We start from the raw sequence: 22868 nt of genomic DNA on the forward strand, positions 1-22868 counted from the left end.
AGTTACAATAAGACTTTTTAAGAGCTTATTTTTTTCCTCAATGGAAAAAACAAAAACAAGTTGGACCCAATGACTGCAAACTATTTCATCTCTCACGTGGATTGTGCCTTTCCTTAATTCTTGTAATAATTCCAACATTATTATATTTACCCATTAAATTATCAAGATTCAATTATATTTACCCATTAAATTATCAAGATCCAATCTAAGTATCTAATAGCTAATATCAATGTTATTATGGTGCATTATATTTGAAAAAAAGATCTCTACTTGGTGGTGTTTCCATGAGATGACACCTCTACCCCCTAGTAGATATTCAGGCGTGCTCACCCATTGGCCCAGGCGCTTGTGTAGAAACCATGCGATCAAGTAGAGATCTATTGCCTGTTATATTTATATGAAGGTAAAAAAAGTTACCACAACGCCAATGTATAGTTTGGCTCTCACATACTTTTGTTATTATTTTCTCTCACTTGTTTTGAAAATGTAGATCCATATGGATGATATTTTTTTAATTAGAACATCCATTAATATGATGTTCAAATTTTTTTTCACACCAGTAATGTGGGTAACCATCTCCCATTTTTAATTTTATAGGCAAGTGATTGTTGCCTGGTTGCGTGGCCCCTGCACCTGCACGAGGCCAATGAAGGCATGCAAGTAGATCAAGATGGATGGGATTTTTTATTTTAAGGGTGGCAGAGCGGTAACTTGACATGCTCTTGTGCACGGACGCAGGAATTTGGATCCCCTCCTTGGCAGGTAACCAACCCAACCCAACCCAATGGACCAGTGTGAGATGGGTTGGGGTGGTTACTTGCCGGGGAGGCCGGGGATCTGGACTCTGGGTGTGAAAATTATCCTCTCAGGTTCTCTGCCTGGTACAGTTCTCTAGTGCCTCTAATAAGACAGGGGGGGGGGGGGAGGTGGACCCCACCTGAACAATGTATTTGGATAGGGGGTAAGGTGGTCATTGCCTCCCCCCCTATGAAAGGAACCAGATGAACTGTACCGGACAAGGATCAAGATCCGTAAAAGACATGTGACCAAGCAACGTTTTTTTTCCTCAATTTTATTGTGATTATTTTTAGGAAAAAAGAACAAAAGAACACTGCTTGGCTGTGCGGAATCTACTCCTAGACATGGAAGAGTGTGAGATTACTGCCCCACCCTTGTGAAATAAAAAAAAATATCCCCTCCCCCCCCCCCCCCCCCCCCAAACACACACAAAACAAATCGTGCAAAGGCCACGCGACCAGGTAGATATCTCTTGCCCTTATTTAAAAATCTTGGATCATGAGGTTCTTCAGTAAAACCATGGCGTGTGTCGTGTGGTCTAAAAGATGTTTAGAAGTTACTTGGGGGGACTAGCTGAGAGTCTCATACGGAAAATCGATGAGGGTAATTATGACAAATCATAGGAAATCATAGGGTATTTTAGTCAATCGAGTCAACAAAATTTAGTTAAATTACTGTACTTGACTGGTCATTTTACGCTGATATCCAGTCATGCCATTGTCTCGCTTACCTCACCTCAAAGCCGTTCTTCTCTCGCGTCTTTCAGACAAACTCGTCTTCGCTTCTTCTTCTTCTTTCTTCCACCCCGAAATTAGGGCAATTTCTCTCTACAGAGTCAGTTTTCTTCCATGTTTTGATTCCGCAGCCCTGCATCTCTAGTAGGGCTGCAAATAAAAGTGAAAATTTGTAGTTAAACATGGTTTTCAAAGGAAGATTTTTCTCTTCAAAGAAATCAAGTTCGTCAAACCCCGATGGATCAAACAGTCCCAGAACTGTTAATTCTGATTCTCCAGTCAGATCGGAGAAGAAAAAGGTCAAATCCGTGAAGGAAGAGCAGCAGATCGGGAGCAGCAGCGGCAGTTTTGGTGCCGTTTGTCGACAGACGAACGTCAAGGATGGTAGTAAGCAGCAGTCACAGCAGCAAAAGAAGAAGGAGATCAAAGGGAAAGAAGCTCAAACTCCTTCGAAGCAGACATCGACGGCAGTTCACAGTTCTGCTTCGAAATTACGAAATGTTCCGGACATAAAGGAGGCGCCTTCTTCCGTTTCACCAATCCTTGCATCATCGCTTGGCTTGAATCGAATTAAGACGAGATCAGGTCCATTGCCGCAGGAAAGCTTCTTTGGGTATCGTGCGGACAAGGGGTCTACTCTTGGTGCTAGCAATCTATCAAGGCTTGCTACTGATGGGTGTTCTTCTTCCGCTTCGTCGTCTGCTGCTGGGGGGAGGAGTTCTGGAAAGAAGAAGGACGCTCAGAAAACGAATAACATGGCTTCTCACGACAATGTGTCCCCTGTTAGTTGGGTGGACTGTGGTATTAATAGTGATAGCATGTCGATTGAGAGTGCACAGTCGAGAGACCAGAGCCCAAATGTTCAGGTCCGGTCTCGTCTTCAGAATGTTGGTGTCTCAACCGAAATGGGTATGCATATATGGTGGTTATTAATTTTGGAGTACTTTATTGTTTATTTTACTGTTTTAGAGATGCTAACTAATCTGTGCAAGAAGGGCACAAAACTTTGTGAGGATAAGTATTATGCTTGTTACATTTGCATTCTGCTATAAGGTGGCTGTGAGTGTTTTTATTCAGATACTTGTTTTTAGTGAATTTTAATGGATGATTATGCGCGGTAGTGCAGTTTAGGAATTCTTCATGCTGTTTCCAAATATGATCGGACAAACTGGCAGGCTGTAAGCGTGTGGTTAATTGAGCGAATACAGCCAGAATTGAATAACAAAACCGACGACAACTTGTGTATATGACAAAAAGCAAGTTCCTCATTGAATTGGTGTGCTTTGTTGCTATTATTATTTTGCCCTGGCAGTTTAGGAATTATTCATGCTGTTTCCAAATATGATCGGACAAACTGTAAGGCTGTAAGTGTGTGGTTAATTGAGCGAATACAGCAAGAATTGAATAACAAAACCGACGAAAAAATGTGTATATGACAAAAACCAAGTTCCTAATTGAATTGATGTGCTTTGTTACTGCTATTAATATTTTGCCCTGGGTTCATACTTTCATCATAAGGTCATCTAGTGTGAGGATATTCTCCTCAAGGTGTGTACATAAATAGTAAATGTTTGGATGGGAAAAACCAAGTATTGGAAAAGCTCAGTATGTTTAAGCTTCCGACAATTGAGTATACGGTTAGAAGTTGCTGAAAAATAGGGAATTCAGAAACAAATAACGATGAGAAATTAGATGCAATATGTTACAATTTTCATTCAAAATACAAACGCTGAAATTTAGTGTAATGTATATAGCGCCATTGGATTAGTATCATCATTTAGATAAAATATTATGAATATAGAGCAGCACCTTTGTTTATTGAAATTTTTGGGATTGGGGTTGGGTAGGTGTTACCATGGAGGTTGAAGTTACTTTGGCCAGCCGCTTTCTTCTCAGGTAGCCAAATTAGTTTATAATTTATATTGCTATCCAAGATGGCAGCATTGATTGAGTTTGTACTAAGCAGCCGCAAAGAGGTTCTTTTAATATATACATTCTTTCAGTTGTTGAGGATGTTGTATTAAATTTAGTCTTCTCAAGTATTCATCAAGTTGGGTATGGGAGATTTGGTTATCAGGAAGTTAAGGAATCTTGCGAAAGCATATGTTTTTCAGAGGGACAATTGGAGTAGGGTGGGAAAGTCTTGCACCTTTTGCTTTGTCTTTCCAGGTTGGTTCCTACTTGGAGGATTACTTATGAGTTATATTCCTAAAATAACAACTAACATAATGACTGAGGCTTGATTGTTATGTGGCTCTTGTGGAATGGAAGTTCAAAAGTGTGTGCTTCTTTTAAGCAATTATAGGAGTCCCTTATGGATATAAAAGAGGAAGGCTTATTATATTCAGGCTGAATGATGTCACATTGGAATGGGAATCAGAAATTGGGCCTGTTTGTGGCTTTTCTAGTGGTCAGTAAGTAAATTGTCACAAAAAGTCGGAGTTCACTGTATTTCATGAATGGGTTCAAGTCTTGGATCACTGTGTCAATTTCTGGGAGCAAGGCAAAAATGTTAACAGTCTTTTTCAATTGTTGGGAGCACTGTAGGAGTTGAAGCAAGCTTATACTAAACTTTTTGTTCTTTCTAGAGATTTCTAGTGTGTTTGGCTGTTGGAATTCGTAAGATTACATTAAAGGAATCCAAGAGCAACAGGATTAACTTTTTCCCTTAATTTTACACATTTAAAGAGTAGATAAATAATTCCAATTGATGCAGAAGTTTAAATATGCAGTTTCCTCTGATTCCTGAAGGATGAATGGCCAAAATAAGAGCAATCCTTTGTCCTTTGTAGCACTGGATAACTTGAAGCAAAGACCTATTGTTCTTTTCAAAGATTTAATTGTTTCTTAGATTTAGTAGGAGAATATTAAAGGAATTCTAGGGTGGCATGAGGATTAAGTTTTTTTCTCGTTTATTTACACATGGAAAGAGTTGTGAATTCTACAAGTACACACAATGTGCTTCACACATCTAAACAGTATATTCCCCATTCCTTGTTGGAAATCCTAATCTTATTGATTGAAAATGCTTTACTTGGTTGTAAATTTTGTGTTGGTCGGCGTTCTGGTCTGGTGAATGAAATGGATTTTGCATTTATCATGGTCATTTTTTTTCCCAGATATTTGGCCTAACTTTTTGGTGGCCATTTATATTATAGGCAAAGATAGCCCAGTACCCACCTATGAAAGCCTTCCTCCATGGTCAACCTACATTTGTCATGTGGTGAGGTGATATGGCAACTGTAATCTTTGGATGGATAAGGTTCCATCTGGATTTGCCACATGTCAAATTTCGAAGCCAAATTCAATCATATAACACACCATCTAGTGACATTTTGTTCATCAATTTCTAGACATCCCTTTATTTTCAACCTTTTTTCAAAGTTAAATATTTCCAACTGATTTTAAAAAGAGGAAAAATTCAGAGATTTATTTCACAGATGACCGATTATGTTTTGGATGAAATTTGGTATGTGAGTAGGGGACTCTGGGACCTACTTGCCCACAAAATTTTGGCCTCACCTGAACTGCCCTCTTGCAGATAGTAGAGTCACCTAGGAAGGCCTTCCGAGGTGGACTGTGTAGATATTAGAGCCACCTACCATGGTCATCCTGCATAGTCCTATTATATGTCATGTGGCAGATCAGGTGGGGCCCAAATTTTGTGGGTAGGTAGGGCCCAAGGCCCCTTACTCGCATGTCAAGTTTCAACCAAAAGGAGTTGGCCACATGGCAAAATGAAGACCTTAAATTGACAAGGAAAAGGAATCTTTGGAAAATGGCTGGAAACAAATGGACATCTGAAAATACAAGGGAAAAGTCCAATACATGGAGTGGTGTATGATTGAAGTTGGATTGAAACTTTACACACGGGCAATATGGACCATTGTCTGTCAGTCTATCAAATGGTTAGAGTTGCCACATCACCCTTGCATGTGGCATAATTAAGTGACCCACATAGAAGGGCTTCCTAGGTGGGCCGTTCAAAGAACCTTTTGCCTAAAGGCTATATGTATGTGTATATAAACAACAACAAAGTACAAAAGTTAATTTTTATAATATGAATTCAATCTCTCCTAGTGATTTTGTATTAGGGTTAGTCATCTCGTTTAGTGCAAAATCGCTTCTGACCTTGCCAGATAGTGGACTAGTGTCAACTCATTGGCACAATTCGCAATGGCGTTTCAAAATGGACTAGCAGCCTTTCAAATAGGAGGATGGAAACCACTAGGTAATGTAGTTCTAGTTGGAATATAATCCAACTAGAAGCCAAAACCAGAATCTGTTCTTCAAAGGGAGATTTGGTTAGGGTTAAATTAATGGGAAAAGTCAAATTTAGGGTTAGGGTTTAGTGGGGTCTAGGGTTTGAGGTTAGGGTTAAGGTAAGTTGATGTAGGGAAGTCTTCCAGTGAAGGTCTCATTAACAAATAACCAGTCTAAGGCTGCTAAACAGAATCGGCAGCAAGGTTGGTCGAGTTAGGGTTAGGTTTTTGAAAGAGAGATGAGTGGAGATTCTAGGGTTAGAGTGGGCAGAGTACGATCAGGTTTGGATCAAGTTCAAAGGGCTAGAAAGATACTCGGTCAAGGTTTGGTAGTATTCTGATGGTTAATAGGTTATGCTGGGCAGGTTATGGGTGGTCTAGAGGAGTAGAATAGAATGGTTAGGGTTTTGATTCAGGTTCACACTTACTGGTGGATTGAAGAACAAGCTTTGAACAGAACTTTGTTGTTGTAGAATAACTCTTGAAACCAAAACTTGAATCAGAACTTGACCGTAACAGCAATGGAGAAAACAAGTAACCAAATTGAATCACCCGGGCTTCCCACCTCTAGGTGTCAATCAGATCAAACACTGATTTGGTCAGCCTTGATCAAACACAAGACAAATTCTTCTTGAAGAAGACAAGTTGCAGCAGCAGCCTTGGAGAGAAATTTTCAAAATTGTGAGGTGAATAGAGCCCCACGAAAATTAGCTTTATTTATAAGGGCCATAAGGCCTTTTCCTATTCAGCCTAGGGCTAGGAGACAAAGAGTCCCCTAGCTGACTCTATTACATTGCCAACAAAATAAAAGGGTCATGTGACCACTTTAAGACTTTAAGTGGTCATATGACTACGAAACTATCTAGCCGATTCTATGAGATGACAATTAAGTTGTCACATGACAACTTAAAAAAATTACATGACCTACTAAAAACAATTAAACTAATTCAAATTAAAAGGGTCATGTGACCACTTAAGTAGTCACATGACTATTACATCAAATTAAAAACTAAGTATAGAACTAAAACAGCTAATCCCATATGCAACCCTATTACCTATACTTTAGGTCCATATAAGTGACCTATTACATTGAAAACCCATGAGATCAAAGGCCCAACATGTATCTAACCCAACCCTAGACTTATTCCTAAGCAAAGAAGCCCAGTTTGGTGATAAATGTGCATCACCAGGTCCTGATGGTTACATGGCTATGTTCCTTCAGATCTATTGGGACATTCTCGGAGAGAATATCTGGCATATATTGGTTAGCCTTTTCCATGATGGTTGTCTCCTTCACAAAATGAACCATACCCACAAGTTCCACTAACAAGTAACAACAACCATTCAGGTTACTTCATAATATTTGCTGACCTGTAGTATTCAGTTTTATATGCCGTTTTGGTTTGGGGACTGAAACGAAATTTTAGGAGCTGAAATTAACTAGAAGAACAAATGATATCCTTTATTATAGACCAAATGGGAATAGTATTAACTGTTAGAGTTATGTATTAAGGGTACTTTGGGAACTATCAGCGACCTTAACCTTATCCTTACCAGAACAGACAGAGTACGAATCATAACACTAAGACATACCAGTCATATGGTCAGTGGCTCCGGAGTCAATGAGCCAGGAAGAGGGTGGAAGAAGCAGATGTAGAGGCTTGCAAGGTGGAAGCTAAAGAATTTGGCACTGTTAGTGTAGAGGAAGAGCTGCCCAGATCTGACATAACCCTCTGAAATGCTGCAATATCATCTTGAGTGAAGGAATTGGAGTCTGTCTATAGTCTAGATGGATATGCCATAGGTTCATCCTCAATCATCATTGTGTGTGCTCTAGCTCGCCATCTGCTACTGCCATGCATACCAGGTGGACAACCATGGAGCACCCAATATCTTTCTTTAGCGTACTCAGATTTCCCTCGGTGATCACATCTGAATCTGTCTATGTCATTCCCTCGGGGTGGAACTTGGCCTCTTCCTCCAACATCTCACATAATATAGGAACACACATGAAAAATGGGGATGATACCCAAACCAAATGAGGAATACACACACTACCCAAGCAGGGACTATTCTGCCCAGGTATGACTTCTCCAAACAACCTCTGTCGATTCACTGATCCCAGACATGATGAAGATTGAAGAAACATACTTACAAGATAGGGGTAACACCCAAAGTCAAATGGGGAGGATATTCTCAATCCAAAAAATCCTTCTCAACATTGAGAAACAAGGTCCGGCAAGCATACAAGGCATACAACTCAAAGAAAGTCAACTCAACCACCTTCTGCAAGGTATAACTTCATCACACAACAACTGGAAGGGCTCAAATGGCTTACCTGACCAACATAAAGTAGCTGGAAGCATCACATTCCCACATCACAGGCAAACCGGAGAAAAAAGGAGAGCTGGAGGTACCATGGAGATTCCGAGAGAATGAGTTGTGTTTCTTCAGCACTTCACTTGAACAACTGAGACCATAGGGGAATGAAACTCTTTAAGGTGTAACATCACCTCATAGTAACTCAATAAATCCACACAATACAGTCCACAACCCAAGGCAGCTAAGTATTATCACAGGCCAAATTTCAGAAACAAGAAAAAACAGGGGAATGGTGCTGGCTATACCTTGACATCAGGGAAGAAATGAGTTGTGGCTCAACAGCCCTTCTCTTCATGAACCAAGGTCAAGAGGGGATGAAAGGAGAGCCTAGGGCGATCCAAATGATCCTACCCCAGCCTCGATGTCAGTCAGATGAGAGAGAGAGAGTCCCACTTTGGTTTGAGCTTCAAAAACTCTATTTCTTCATGTGAGGCCTCCTCTTGATGCTCCAATGATCTTCAAACAAGTTCTTCTCATGGTTTCTTTGAATCTTTCGCATAGTATTCTCTTCGTTGGAACCCCTTTGTAACCTAGGGTTCCAAAGAGAGGAAATGGGAGCGGAGAACTCAAAGCACGACTCTCAAACCTAAACCGTGAGCTCTAATACCAAATCGGAAGTTAGGGGCTGTAAGAGATTAAGGAGAGAGATGAGAGAAGGTTGAAGAAGAAGTAAGGAGATGATGGTAGAGTTTTGTGTGTTAGACAAATGATCTCTACTACACCTATATTACTTCACTAACATAATATATGGAATTGTATACAACTCCCTACTCCCTGGGGAGCTGAAAAGTAAAAAAGGACAAATACAATATAAGACAATAAGTAAATAAACTAGTTTCCAAAGTACCCTTAATACATAACTCTAACATTAACTGCTCTGATACCTTTAATGTGCTCTGAATCTGTGAAAGAAAAGCCATAGGTGCATCGATATGATAAATCTGTTTACTTTGTTCTCACTTTGTGTAATTATCTATTTGAATATGGCTTCTAAATTTGTTTATTTATTTCCGTTGTCTTTTGGACATCTTGCTGCGCTCCATGCACTTGTCTTTGGCAATTATGACTGTCTTCTTTCTCCTTCTTTCCTCTCTTGCTCTTTGTCTACATTTCCTCTCAATAGCGAAGTCTTATGTGCAGTCTAGCTTCCATTATTCGTTGTCCATGCATTTTAAGTTTGTGGATTTTAAGTTAATTGACCAAAGGACCCATTCAATTCCTTGATCTCTCTTCCAGGGCAGTGTAATTCCTCATGGGGCAATTCTGGAGGCTTAAAAAGTACAGATGTTTGTACTCCAGAGGTACTGTTGGTTCTTTTTGTTTTGTTTTGTGTATTCTGTGCCTACTGCCTGCTTCATTTATGTTTTGACTTTTGACTAAATTATGATTCTTTTATCATCTTTAACAATGAACTGAAGTGGTTAACTATTTGCATCTGTAGGCTTCATATGATTGTGAAATGCCGAAGGAGTCTGAATCTCCTCGTTTTCAGGCGCTACTTCGGCTTACAAGTGCTCCTAGGAAAAGGTTTCCTGGTGATATAAAAAGTTTCTCTCATGAATTGAACTCCAAAGGTGTAAGGCCTTTCCCATTTTGGAAGCCCCGAGGCTTAAACAATTTAGAGGTATTTGGCATGGTTGCTGGTTGCTATTATTGTTAATTTTTTACTCCATCAACGAATTGGTTCATTTTTAAGATTTGTCTCCAGGGCTGATTTTGATGTGTTGCTTTGCATCTGTTCATGGTTAAGTGGAATGGTGCTCCTAGTGTTCTTTGATGTTCTTAACATTCTGCATTGTTCCATACAGGAGGTCTTAGTTGTCATACGGGCAAAATTTGACAAAGCAAAGGAAGAAGTGAACTCTGATCTAGCCATCTTTGCTGGAGATTTGGTTGGAATTCTGGAAAAAAATGCAGAAACTCATCCTGATTGGCAGGAAACAATTGAGGATTTGTTGGTTCTAGCACGCCGCTGTGCTGTTATGTCGCCTGGAGAGTTTTGGCTTCAGTGTGAAGGGATAGTTCAGTATTTGGATGATCGACGTCAAGAGCTTCCTATGGGTATGCTTAAGCAGCTGCACACACGAATGCTTTTCATCCTCACCAGATGTACGAGATTGTTGCAGTTCCACAAGGAAAGTGGATTAGCTGAGGATGAGCATGTAGTTGGTCTTCGTCAATCTAGAGTTTTGTTTTCTGATGATAATAAACAAGTTCCATCAGGCACAGGAAGGGAGGGGAAGGTTTTCAATGCTGCTAGGGGCTCAAAGACCTCCACAAGGAAGTCTTATAGTCAAGAGCAACGTGGCTTGGATTGGAAGAGAGAGCATGTGACGCAGCCCATTTTCACCCCACCTCCTGTTACAGAATCTCCAAAGAACATTGAATCCCTTGCAAGCAGGGACCGGATTGCTTCTTGGAAGAAACTACCATCGCCAACTGCAAAAAACCAGAGAGAAGCTGTTTCAGGGAAGGCTGAACGGGCAGTTTCCTTGCAGATGTTAGAGAGCAGGAGAGAAAGTTCTGATGCAGTTGGGGCAACTTTTAAGCCTCCTGAGCTTCCTCCTGCCAAAGATTCCCCTGGACATACTTCCCAACCTTCCAAGCACCAGCACAAGGTTTCTTGGGGCTACTGGGGTGATCAGCAGAATCTTTCTGATGATACTTCGATCATTTGTCGCATTTGTGAGGAGGAAGTTCCAACCTCTCATGTAGAAGATCATTCAAGAATCTGTGCAATTGCTGATAGATGTGATCAGAATGGTTTAACTGTTAATGAGCGTCTTATCAGGATTGCGGAGACTCTTGAGAAAATGGTAGAGTCCCTTTCACACAAGGACTTGCAGAATATGGTAGGAAGCCCAGATGTTGCAAAAGTTTCAAACTCAAGTATTATGGAAGAATCTGATGGTCTGTCTCCAAAGCTCAGTGATTGGTCCCATAGGGGTTCAGAGGAGATGCTTGATTGCCTTCCTGAAGCTGGTGATTTTGTTTTCGTGGATGACCTAAAGGGTCCACCATCGATGTCATGTAGAACGCGTTTTGGTCCTAAATCTGATCATGGGATGACAAATTCATCTGCAGGGAGCATGACTCCTCGATCTCCATTATTGACTCCAAGGGCCAGCTATATAGACTTGCTGTTGACAGGAAAGGGTGCATATGCTGAACATGAAGATCTTCCACAGGTATTTCCTTTTGTTAATTCTTCACTATCTTTTCTGTTCTGTTTTTCGTTTTTGGCTTGCTTCAGAGGAAAAGGTCAAACTTGGTGGACATATGAGAATGGTTTTAATTGTAACAAAGAAAGGGTGATGCAAGATAATCAATGGGGCGGGATAACTCTCTATTGATGCTGAAGCCTAACAATAAAATAAAATTTCATTGATCTGTATGGGTTTCTCTTTGCCAGTTTCCCTATTTTAAAACAATAAAATTCTGATACATAAAAATCAGGCAAGAATTCAAGACAGCATGATACTTATTGATAGTGACTAGGACGTACAAGTATTTATTTCTCATACTTGAATTTTACTGTTGATGGTCACTTTGGTATTAAACAAATTTTGAACTGGTGCAGATGAATGAAATTGCAGATATTGCTCGATGTGCTGCAAATCCACCAATGGATGATGACCAGTCCATGCCTTATCTGGTTTCCTGTCTTGAAGACCTACGGGTTGTAGTTGACCATAGGAAACTAGATGCACTTACTGTGGAGACATTTGGAGCACGCATTGAGAAATTGATTAGGTGAGTATTTAGCTCGACAGATTGCTTACCCCCCTCCCCCTTTTTTGTGGTGTGCTACCACTGTTTTGATATTACAAGGAAAACTCCCACCCCAACCCAACCTCCTGGGTGAAGGCGAGATTTGATCCCAAGACCTGGTGACAACAAGCCTGGGTCCTTACCAGCTATGCTAGCTGACACCCTTGATTGCTAAACTTTTGAAAATAAATTCTTCTCTTAATTTGTTCTCAGGTATACTTAAATTTTAAGTTATATCCAGATAGAAGAATTGTTACTAATGCTATTGCTTTTATTGAAACTTGCATCAAGCTCTTTTGGCAGCTTTTTATTGGTCCTTCATTTGAAGAGAGTTTTTAGTGCTGAAACTTCCTTTGCTTTCCTTCTTTATAGTTAGTTGTGATTGTGGTTCTATAGGGAAAAATACTTGCAGCTCTGTGAGCTTGTGGACGATGAGAAGGTTGATATTACGAGCACTGTAATTGATGAAGATGTCCCCTTGGAAGATGATGTGGTTCGTAGCTTGAGAACGAGTCCTATTCACTCTTCTAAGGACCGTACTTCCATAGATGACTTTGAAATAATAAAACCAATCAGTCGTGGGGCATTTGGACGAGTTTTCTTGGCGAAGAAGAGAACAACGGGTGATCTATTTGCGATTAAGGTATCTATATTTAATGTTTGCAGCTAGATATACTTTTGATGCCTGCTTGAAAGGTATACATTAGAAGTTATCTTTCACTCACATGTAGTTCAAGAAGGACTTTTAGCAGCTAGTGCTTTGTGTAGATGCTCATATCAAGCTCTATTGGTTCAAGGACTTTTTTTCACTCTCTTTTCTTGCACCTGTCATGCTCTAATTATTTGTTGTTAATGGTTTTACGTTTCCATGTTATCATATAGGACATTTATGAGTGCGATACTGACTATTTATTTGTTTTTAATATTTTCGCAGGTTCTTAAGAAGGCAGATATGATCCGTAAGAATGCTGTTGAGAGTATTTTGGCTGAGCGTGACATCTTGATTTCAGTCCGCAATCCTTTTGTGGTGAGCAGGTCTAGCGAGTGAAGTATTTCTTTCAAACTACGATTTAATTCCTTCTCAGTCTAACTGGAATTCTAATTGTATCAGGTGCGCTTCTTCTATTCTTTTACATGCCGTGACAACTTATATCTTGTCATGGAATACTTGAATGGAGGAGATCTGTATTCATTGCTGAGGAATTTAGGATGCTTGGACGAAGATGTTGCTCGCATATATATTGCTGAAGTTGTAAGCTCAAGTTTATTCTCTGGGAAATATGTTGTTTCTTTGTTTGAATGTAACTATTTGACTTTCATAAGTAATTTCATGCAGGTGCTTGCACTGGAATACTTGCATTCACTACGTGTAGTTCATCGTGATTTGAAGCCCGATAATTTGTTGATTGCACATGACGGTCATATCAAGGTTAATATGTTTCCACTTTTTGATAGAATCTAGGGAATGTAGGGCTTCATGAGGAGTATATTTGGTTTGTTTTCAGATAATTGCTTTTTGAAATGGCATCGTGATCTTAGTGATTGATCTCGTTCTCTATAACATATGCATTTAAAGTGCTGAAGTACATCTATCATTTCTTTATTTGTTCACTGTTTACATTCCATGTAGGTTTGTTTTGTCATTTAGCCTAGTTTATGTACTTATCATTGTTTACTGCCTTGGTATCTGACAGCACTATATAATGGTTGTTTACTGCCTTGGTATCTGACAGTACTATATGGTGGGCAGATGCATTGTCTTGTGGCATTTACTGTGTTCAAGAGTCAAATAGCTTTGCTTGTTTGCTACTGTATTCCTTTACCCTTTATTTACTCTTAGTGTATTATAGGGCCCCTCCCCTCTCTCCCTAATGGGTACTGTCTGTGTTGTTGTTTACAATAATTATATATCCTTATGCTAAATGTTAATATGTTCTAGCTTTTCTTCTGAGCAGTTGACAGACTTTGGGCTTTCAAAGGTTGGTCTCATCAACAGCACCGATGATTTGTCTGGTCCAGCAGTTAGTGGGACTTCTTTGCTTGGAGAAGATGAACCACAGTTCTCTGTATCTGAGAAATTGAATCAGCGGGAAAGACGGCAAAAACGTTCAGCTGTGGGAACTCCTGATTATTTGGCTCCAGAGATACTCTTAGGGACTGGACATGGTGTGTAAAGCTTTATTAGTTTGTGGCTTCTGTGTGTATTTATTAGCTCATAGATTTTTTTTTAATATTATATTGTTTACATCTTGAAATTCCAGAATTTCTAATCCTTGATATTCTTTTGTTTACTCAGGCACAACTGCAGATTGGTGGTCTGTGGGTGTTATTCTTTTTGAGCTGATTGTTGGCATACCACCCTTTAATGCAGAGCATCCACAGGTTATTATCTTGATCTTTATTTTGCTTCTAGAAATCTTTTTTGACGTTAAACTTTACTATGCTTTTAATTCATTTTTGTTTCTCTAACTTAATGGAATTTGACTCTGCATATTTTCAGCATGAGGATTGATCTAGTTGTCTTAATGTTTTGTTTAATCGAAGGATTCATAATAGTTATTACCAGCTTATTGATTCTTATCAACCAATATTATTCCTATACTGCACTGCAATGGTAGAATTCTTATGTCTGTATTCATGTGCGCGTGTGTGCAAAAGCATGCACAAAATTTTGTTCTCTGTTCTGCTATTTGTTGCCAGTTTTAAGTATTGATGGGATGGTTGTTTAATTCCTTATTTGCTTGTAGACTATTTTTGACAATATACTCAATCGTAAAATTCCTTGGCCCCGGGTGCCTGAAGAGATGAGCCTTGAAGCGGAAGATCTAATTGATCGGTAAGAAAATCTGTTTCTGTTGCCATGGTTTACAAACATGTTTTTTTTACTTGTTCCAACGCCAATGAGTACTGGTATGGTGGTATTTTGTTTAGTTGGAGTTTCTTTTGGGTCCATGTAGACGCTCAGACACTTCTGTCTAAGGAGAAAATGTTGAGAAATCATAGAAATTCATGTTTAAATATATAAAATAATAACAATAAATTCATTATTTATTTTATATTTTCATTTCTATGTGGGCCACCCAAACTGCCTGGTGTTAAATGCATGCGGGCAGTCATGTTTGCTCCTTGTCCATCTAGTCAATGGTTGCCATTTGGGCTGGGCATGTAGCATGAGGTACCATAGCTCAACCTTCCAAACTTGCTCCATTGCCTCTCCTGTATCTGAAGATCAGAGTGAAATTATCCATGGATGTTTGTAAATTGTAATATGATCAGATTACATTGTGAGTTGAATGGTCCAAAATTTATCATCGTAGTTCCACACCTTAATGACAATGCATTTACAAACTGGTATTACCAACATTTAGTTGCATAAATTCAGATTGTTTAGGGAACTTCCATAAATAGCTGATTGTGAAAGGAGATCTTATCTTCTTGATTGGAACTTGTGAATCTGTCAAGATATTCATGATCTAGCACAATATTTTATTTATTATACCTCTTAATGTGTGTGCATGTGTGCCTTTATGTTTCTATGTGCGTTTTTGAGAACTTGTGAATCTGTCCTCGAGGATTTTCTATGTTTCTATAACCGACCCCATTTAGTTAGGATAAGGCTGAGTTGTTGTTGTGAACAAGAAACTTAAATGATGTATATATCTGACCATTTTTTTGGAACTTCACTGAAACATGTATGATATGAAAATTGATTGTTCAGTTTCGAGAGGGCACTGTACTAGGGTGCTATGGATTTCTTGTTTGTACTTTGAAGTTTGAACTCCAAACAGCTCTCTCTTGAATCAGATTTGAGCCTCAATGATTACCTAGATTTTTCAAAACCCTTATTGGGCTTAACCTAGTATGCATAGAAGGTTTATCTAAACCAAAAGTGGGTGTGCATGAGAACTGAAGGAGTATTATCCAAAGCTGATAAGTAACTGTTCTAAACAACAAAATGGGACCTGAAATCAAATCTTCTATTTTTATTTAAATTGTGAGATCGGCTGACATCTCCAAGTTAACCTGGCATACCCTGGCAGTCCAATGGTGTCACACGGTACTTACTTTCTGGGGTCGATCTGTGATCTGGGTTTTGTACATTGCGATGATCAATATGGCCACTGTCAGTTCTTGTGCAATGCATTGTATATATATTAATAACATGAAAGTTGTTTCTGATTTCGTGTCACAGATTATTGACAGAAGATCCTAATCAGAGACTTGGAGCTAAAGGAGCGTCAGAGGTAATCTTGTTAATTGATTTCTGGGATTAGATTATATCTAGGCATAGAAACTCTTGACTTCCTCTTGGAAGCGATTCCAACAGAGGATTATAATTAATCAGAGAAATATGATCCAGGTGAAGCAACATGCATTCTTCAAAGATATCAACTGGGACACGCTTGCCAGGCAGAAGGTGGACACTATATATAATCTACCTCATTTCTTCTATCTGGTTTTTTACTCATGTGGTAATGACATTTGACTGATCTGAATTGGCACATCTGTTATAGGCTGCATTTGTTCCTGCTTCAGAGAGCGCACTTGATACAAGCTACTTCACAAGCCGATACTCCTGGAATACTTCAGAGGAACGTGTTGATGCAGCCAGTGAATTTGATGATTCCAGTGACAATGGTAGCTTGAGTGGCAGCAGTAGCTGCCTGAGCAATCGCCAGGAGGAATTGGTAACCACCTTTAAAAGTTGATTTACTTTTGAGCCTTCAGGAGTGAAAAACCTTAATTAGTTTATTAAATTCTGTAACCTGGCAGAAAATATATCATGAGGGCCCCACTTGAACTTCTTTTTCCTTCCACCAAAATACCATAACACTGTCAGTTTAATATCATTCTTGTCGTTATCATCATCATTATTCTGTGGGATTGACCTTTTCTTTGGCAATATTGAATGCATTGAACAGGGAGATGAATGCGGTGGTCTTGCTGAGTTTGAATGCGGTTCATCTGTCAATTACTCATTTAGTAATTTTTCATTCAAGGTATGTGTATTCATGATGGCTACCAACAGAATGCTATTGAGAGCACAGTGCTGTCAAGAATCAAAGTCCAAACTGTCTGATTCAGTAGCAACTCGATTCCTTCATTTATTAGACATAGATGTCCTTGTGATTCCAATCTAATGGATATAATGCTTGATATCACCTGCCCATGTTCCTAATTAATCATTGCCACTTCTGAACTATATTTTTGTTGGCCAAAGTCATGGATTTGTTTTAAGTTAGTTGAGCTGTTAAACCATGCAGTAATGGATTGTTAAGTGGTTAATTTTCCGAGTATTATATAGCCTGGTTGATAATTGTGAAACTAAGTTTTGAGACCTCTTCTCACCTTAGAAAAACTTAATTTTTCTTGATATTTCATTGTGAATTCGGGCAGTTCTGAAAGATTTTTTGCTAAGGGGGATGTCATGACCGGATATTTAATAGAAAATGGGAGTGTTGAAGAAGTTGGCTTGATGCTGTTCTTTCAGTCAATGTTTTTGGGACTTGCATCTTGAAATCCAGCAATAGCTTTTTCAGGGAAAAAGAAAAAGAAAATTTAGCATTGCATCGCCATGCCGGGAAATTGCCCACTTCCTAGGAAGATTTTAGTTATGCCTGAAAATGAATGCTCAGACTGGAAATTGGATTTAACCATATTATTTTGGGGAAGCTGACTTGTGTTGTTGCTTATATGCACTTCCAGAAAACAGTCTTTTCCTATTTTCCCTTTGTTTTATTGAGTATATTTTGATGCTGGTTTTAAATTTTTTTTTTTTTTTTTTTAACTACTAGCTTCCATCACCATCAAGGATTCTTTTTTCACTGTTTTTCTGTGTTTGGTGCTCAGAATCTCTCACAGCTTGCGTCAATCAACTATGATTTGCTTACGAAGGGATGGAAGGATGAACCCCCCAGCAAACAATGATGCTTGAGTACCCGATGTTCTGTGCTGAGAAATGGAAGTGGGTTTTTGACACGTAGTCGTCATATGAACCTTGAGCATCCCATTCACCTCAGCAATTGCCTTGTACAGCCTGTAAATGTAAGATGCCAAGCATAGTTTCAATTATGGTTACGTTGTTTCTATTCGATGTTGAGTGTTCTAATGTTTTTTGATGCTTAACTTGCAGAGACAGAAGCTTGAGAAGACAAACTTTGGGGATGTGCTCTTTCCTGATATAGGCTATATTGTCCCACTGTGTGGGGCTTCAATTTTAGTCTGAGTTATTTGTTTTGGTTTTAAGGACCTCTCTGTACATTGATACATGCCTCAGGGTAGGCCTTCAGATGTAAACAATGCGGTTTCTCCACCATAGCAAAGAGATCACATCCCTTTTACTGATGTGTACTTTCTCAGAGCATGAGTTATACCAACTTATTGGCTTATCCCTAGTGCTCGTGGGTCCCTTCGAGGGCTTCTTTGGAAAATTCCCACGGGGATTTGTTTTAGGGTAGGGGGGAACTGGTCGTTAATTGGGACACCATTAATAATACCTGGTCCAAGTCCATGTGTTGATTTCCAGTTAAGATTCTGATCCAATTGGAGTTCCTATGCTTAGTGCAATGGGATGAGCAGAGCAGCTTACTGGTGCAGTGCTGCTACATAGCAGTTTGGATAGTTCTCAAAATGTGATACCAGAAACATGAATTGAAAATTTTGCGTAGGGTAGTTACCAATGTAACAAAGGGACAAAGGGAGGTGATGTTTCTCACAAAAAAAAAAAAAAAAAAAAAAAAAAAAAAAAAAAAAACCAATGGAAGGTGATGTTTCTGAAAATCACAAGACAAATCTAGTCCATCGATGTTTACATTATTTTAATCTAAAATGTTTGTATCCACTAAGAATTGTGACATGTGGTAAAAATAGACATTTGTGACTAATAATTTGCCCGTGTTCCTTGGTCGTGTGGCCCTGTGTCAGCACAGGCTAATGGGTGCATGTGCGCAAGTATCATAGGCGGCAGGATTTTTGCATTTTCCATTACCACCAAAAAAAAAAAAAGATTTCTACCTTTCCTTAAGTGTAGAGTGGTCATTTTGCATTCACATGTGTCTAAGCATAGGGGTTATGCTACTAGATAGTGTTTTTTCCCCCTAATTTTTTATTTATGTATTACATTTCAATAGAATGATTTAGAGGGTGGAGCTTAAATGCAACGGTAAAGTTGCTCTAAAGCCGGGGTAAGACTGTGTACATTATGACTCTTTCCATATCTCGCGATTGCGAGAGCCTACCCCTTTTTTTTAAAAAAAGGATAAAAAAAAACATTTAAATGTGAAATGACAAACAGACGTATCCTTTTTTCCAGTAATAATAAAGATACAATGTAGAACCAATAGGAAAAGTGCTTCTTATTAAGCTTATTAATCTGCCAAGTGTGAGGTGGGCCCACTCTCTACTCATAATAATTTACATTTTTCCCCCTCAGTTGGTCGAAGCAAACCTATTTAAATTTTAAACCGTCTCCTCTTTTTCTTGTAGCACTGCGATTTTCATTATATAAATTTACCGAACAGTTTCTCTGTGCAATTGGATTCTGATTGGAATATATATATTTTTTTGGGTAATGGTGCAATTGGAATATTTGGCTTAATGGAAAAAGATCGTGATTTCATCTAATGGCGACAAGCGTATCTGCAGTTTCAAACGATAGCCGAAATTTTTAAAAGAATTTCTGAATTTTTCAAAACCCCGCCCAACTGTTTTCAAATTTCCACACGAATTTTTCAAACTTAATCGAACTTGAAAATGGGACCCGACTTTTTCAAGTAAAAAACCCTACCGATTTCCTGTTTTTTCAAACATACGCGAACTTTTAGAATCTTAAATTTGTTGCTGAACGAATTTTGTATCCGAATTTTTAAGGTGTACGAACTTTCCACATCACATAAACGAATTTTTAAAACGTATTCGAACTTTGTGACCGATTTTTTGTTCTACAAATTGTAACCCCCAGCCGAACTTTTCATCAGAAGTTTTATAAACTCATCCCTCTCTCTCCATCCTTAATCCCAGGAGGGTTCTTCCGCCTCGCTCATCAAATTCTGTTATAAATTCTCTTTTACAATATTTCTGGTTTTCCACAAGGAAGAAGACGACTCTTCCTTCCCTACAATTCAATCTATGTGGGTTTTTAATAAATTTTGGGTTATTCTGTTTAGTTGTGGTTGCAAATGGAACTGATCAAGAAGATTTTGACGAAATTTCATAGTTTGTTGAAGCTTCTTCTTCTGTGACCAGTCCCGACAGCTCTGTTTTTTAGAACTATTATCGTCTGTTGAAGATGAGGGTTTGCCTAATCGTTTGTTTTTTCGATGAAATCATTTCAAGCTGAAGCAATTAAGGAGAGAAGTAGAAAAGAAAGATAAAAAATACAAGGGGAAGAATCTATAACAGATTCCTGCTTACCCTTTTTTTTTTTTTTCTCTCTCTTTTAAGAAGATCCAGAAGCTAACTTCAGAGACAAAGTTGCCCTTTTATGAATAAGAAAGAATCCTTTGTAACCAAGAAAGCACAAGAGGATTCCGGTTATTGCTTGAAAAATTACTTCGTTTGGTCTTCAATTTTCATATGCTTTTCTACTGGTGTTGAACTTTGATTACAAGATGATTGACTTAGAGTTGGAAGTACACAGTAATGACAAAAGTAATGGTACACATCAACATACACGAGATGCATGCCAATACACGGAGGGTATTTGATTGAATTAGGTTATGCTATTTGACACATGATTAAGTTAGACCATGTCTTCTCTATCAAATTAACGACAGAATATGTCTTATAATATTTGGAAAATAATAGATCCTTATGACAATAATATTTCACCTAGTCACCAAACAAGAACAAGTATCTAGGCAACAAAACATGGAAAATTTGTTTTTTTTCCCAGGGAGAGAATGTTGTCAAGTTGTGTAGCGTATGGTAGCACCTCCCTCTGTCTCTCTCTCTCTCCTCCCTCCTATGAAATGATATATCTACCCCCTATTATGAGAGGAGAGAGACATGAAGACACTAGTATACGCTACGCAACCAGACAAAGAACTCAATCCCTTTTTTTCTAAATGTGACATTGCTAATTTGATTCCAGTTTTGATTATTTTCACTTACTTACATTCACTTCATCTTATTTTATTTTACCAACAAAATTTTATTTATTTTATTGAAATTTACATCCAACCAAACAAAGCCTAAGGCTGTGAGCATCTAGGAATGTTTGATTACCTTACAAAGTGAGCTTCCTTTTATGACAGTATGACCAATGGAGAAGAGAACTTACTTGCACGACTGATCACTAAGCTCATTAAGTAATAACTGGTGTTGTTGCAACAAAAAGGGGGAAAACCCCCCCTCTAATATGAACTTGATTTGTGTAGATTGGCAATGTGAGAATTAACCAAAATTATAGTCTTACTTTGTTCAAGTCAATTAGGATTTTCTAGAAGTAGTTCTGAAAGTGTCTCCATAAGAAAAATTCAAAGACTCCAAAACAGACTCTAGAGGGTGATGGACCTGAAGACCATAGACTTTAGGGGCAGAGCGATCTGGCTAAGGCATGATCAAAAGGGATTATGATTAAGGCCATGAAAGAAAACCTAATCAAGAGATCTTGTAAGGGTAAGTTTTTTTTAATTTTTTTTGGAGTAAAAAGTCTTGTAAGGGTAAGCAATCTCTATTCTTTCATGGTGTAATATGAAAGGGATGGGTTAGAGCAGCAGATAAGAAACTTCTTCTCTAAACCCTTTTCTTTAATCCCTTTCAATAGCCACCTATTATGACCTCTATCTAAATCATGCAACAATGAATCTCCTCGAATATTTGTCAGCCCTGAAATTCCAAAACTTCATACGATTTTATCTCCTCTACCTGCTAACGTCTAAGTCGTGGTTTTAAAAATCGGGAATCGGATCGATGAATCAGCTGATTCAGATTGTAATTGACTGAGACCGATTTTGATTTCCACTGCTCCTAATCATTGTTTCTTGAATCAGAATTGGATCGACCAATTTCTAGTCATTTTCTTTATAATCCATCTTGAATCGAATCAATTCTTGGACTGATTCTCAATTCCTAATCCGATTCGATTTTCACTATAAAGTAACTTGGATTCCTAAACCAATTCGATCTTCAAGTCAATTCGGAATCCTCTTTGACCGATTCCAAGTTTTAAATCCTTGCTTCTAACCGATCAGCTTAAGAAGAGAAACTAGTCAAGAAGACCTGTTCCACATTATCTGGTATAAGACCAAACAAGATTTAATCCCTCTGTTTCTCTCTCTCTCTCTCTCTCTCTCTCTATTCCCTTGTGGTGTTAGGTTGTAAAGGAACTTATAAGTAAAAACAGCTAAAAAAAACTTCTATATATGTTACTTCTTGCTCGATTTCGTTTGGGCAACCAATACAACTTCCATTTTGAGTTTTCAACAACAAAACAGGACCAAGAAGGGAGGAGTGCAATCGAAGTTGACCAAGTGAAAAAATTAAGGACTATAGAGAAATTGCATGTCAACGAATGGGGGTATATTTGTCAACGAATGGGATTAGGTAGCATTCATTTTCCATAATAATAATAATATGGGGAAAAAAACGTTGCTAGGGTTGCAATCAGCCTGCGCCCAAGCACCCCTACAAAATGAAAAATGTCCAAAAAAGATTATTGTCTGATCATGTAACGCCTGCACCAACGTAAAAACCAATGAAAACACACGCAGGGAGATCTGCCTGAATGGGATTTTTTTTTTCAGTGTAGCTGAATTCATACAACCCTGTGAGAGCGCAGGAACCACACAATCAGTGTTCTTTTTCCTATATATAAAATGAGGTTGCTGCTTTCCTATATATGAAACCATTCATTTTCCAAATAAGAATTTTTGTGCTAGGAAAATAACTTCACTTGGAAGGAAGAACCAGTATGAACAAA

The 22868-nt window shown here is 38.6% G+C and overlaps 1 protein-coding gene across 2 annotated transcripts; it reads left to right on the forward strand.

The window, feature by feature from the left end:
• The first annotated feature begins 1567 nt into the window (after positions 1-1567).
• On the forward strand, positions 1568-18292 carry LOC122646292 (probable serine/threonine protein kinase IREH1). Of its 2 annotated transcripts, none has more exons than XM_043839824.1 (18): positions 1568-2441; positions 9413-9477; positions 9618-9800; positions 9985-11364; positions 11757-11929; positions 12344-12590; positions 12882-12974; positions 13059-13199; positions 13284-13376; positions 13903-14113; positions 14244-14329; positions 14695-14783; positions 16140-16191; positions 16308-16364; positions 16462-16638; positions 16855-16947; positions 17798-17992; positions 18081-18292. In XM_043839824.1, the coding sequence occupies exons 1-17, from the start codon at positions 1715-1717 to the stop codon at positions 17873-17875; spliced, it is 3945 nt and encodes a 1314-aa protein (XP_043695759.1). In that variant the 5' UTR covers positions 1568-1714; the 3' UTR covers positions 17876-17992; positions 18081-18292. The 2 variants fall into 2 exon arrangements, with proteins under 2 accessions (XP_043695759.1, XP_043695761.1); XM_043839826.1 differs by having other exon boundaries at positions 1569-2441; positions 16462-16635; positions 16870-16947.
• Positions 18293-22868: the final 4576 nt, after the last annotated feature.

This window comes from Telopea speciosissima, chromosome 11, assembly GCF_018873765.1.
Source record: "Telopea speciosissima isolate NSW1024214 ecotype Mountain lineage chromosome 11, Tspe_v1, whole genome shotgun sequence".
Classification (NCBI taxonomy): domain Eukaryota; kingdom Viridiplantae; phylum Streptophyta; class Magnoliopsida; order Proteales; family Proteaceae; genus Telopea; species Telopea speciosissima.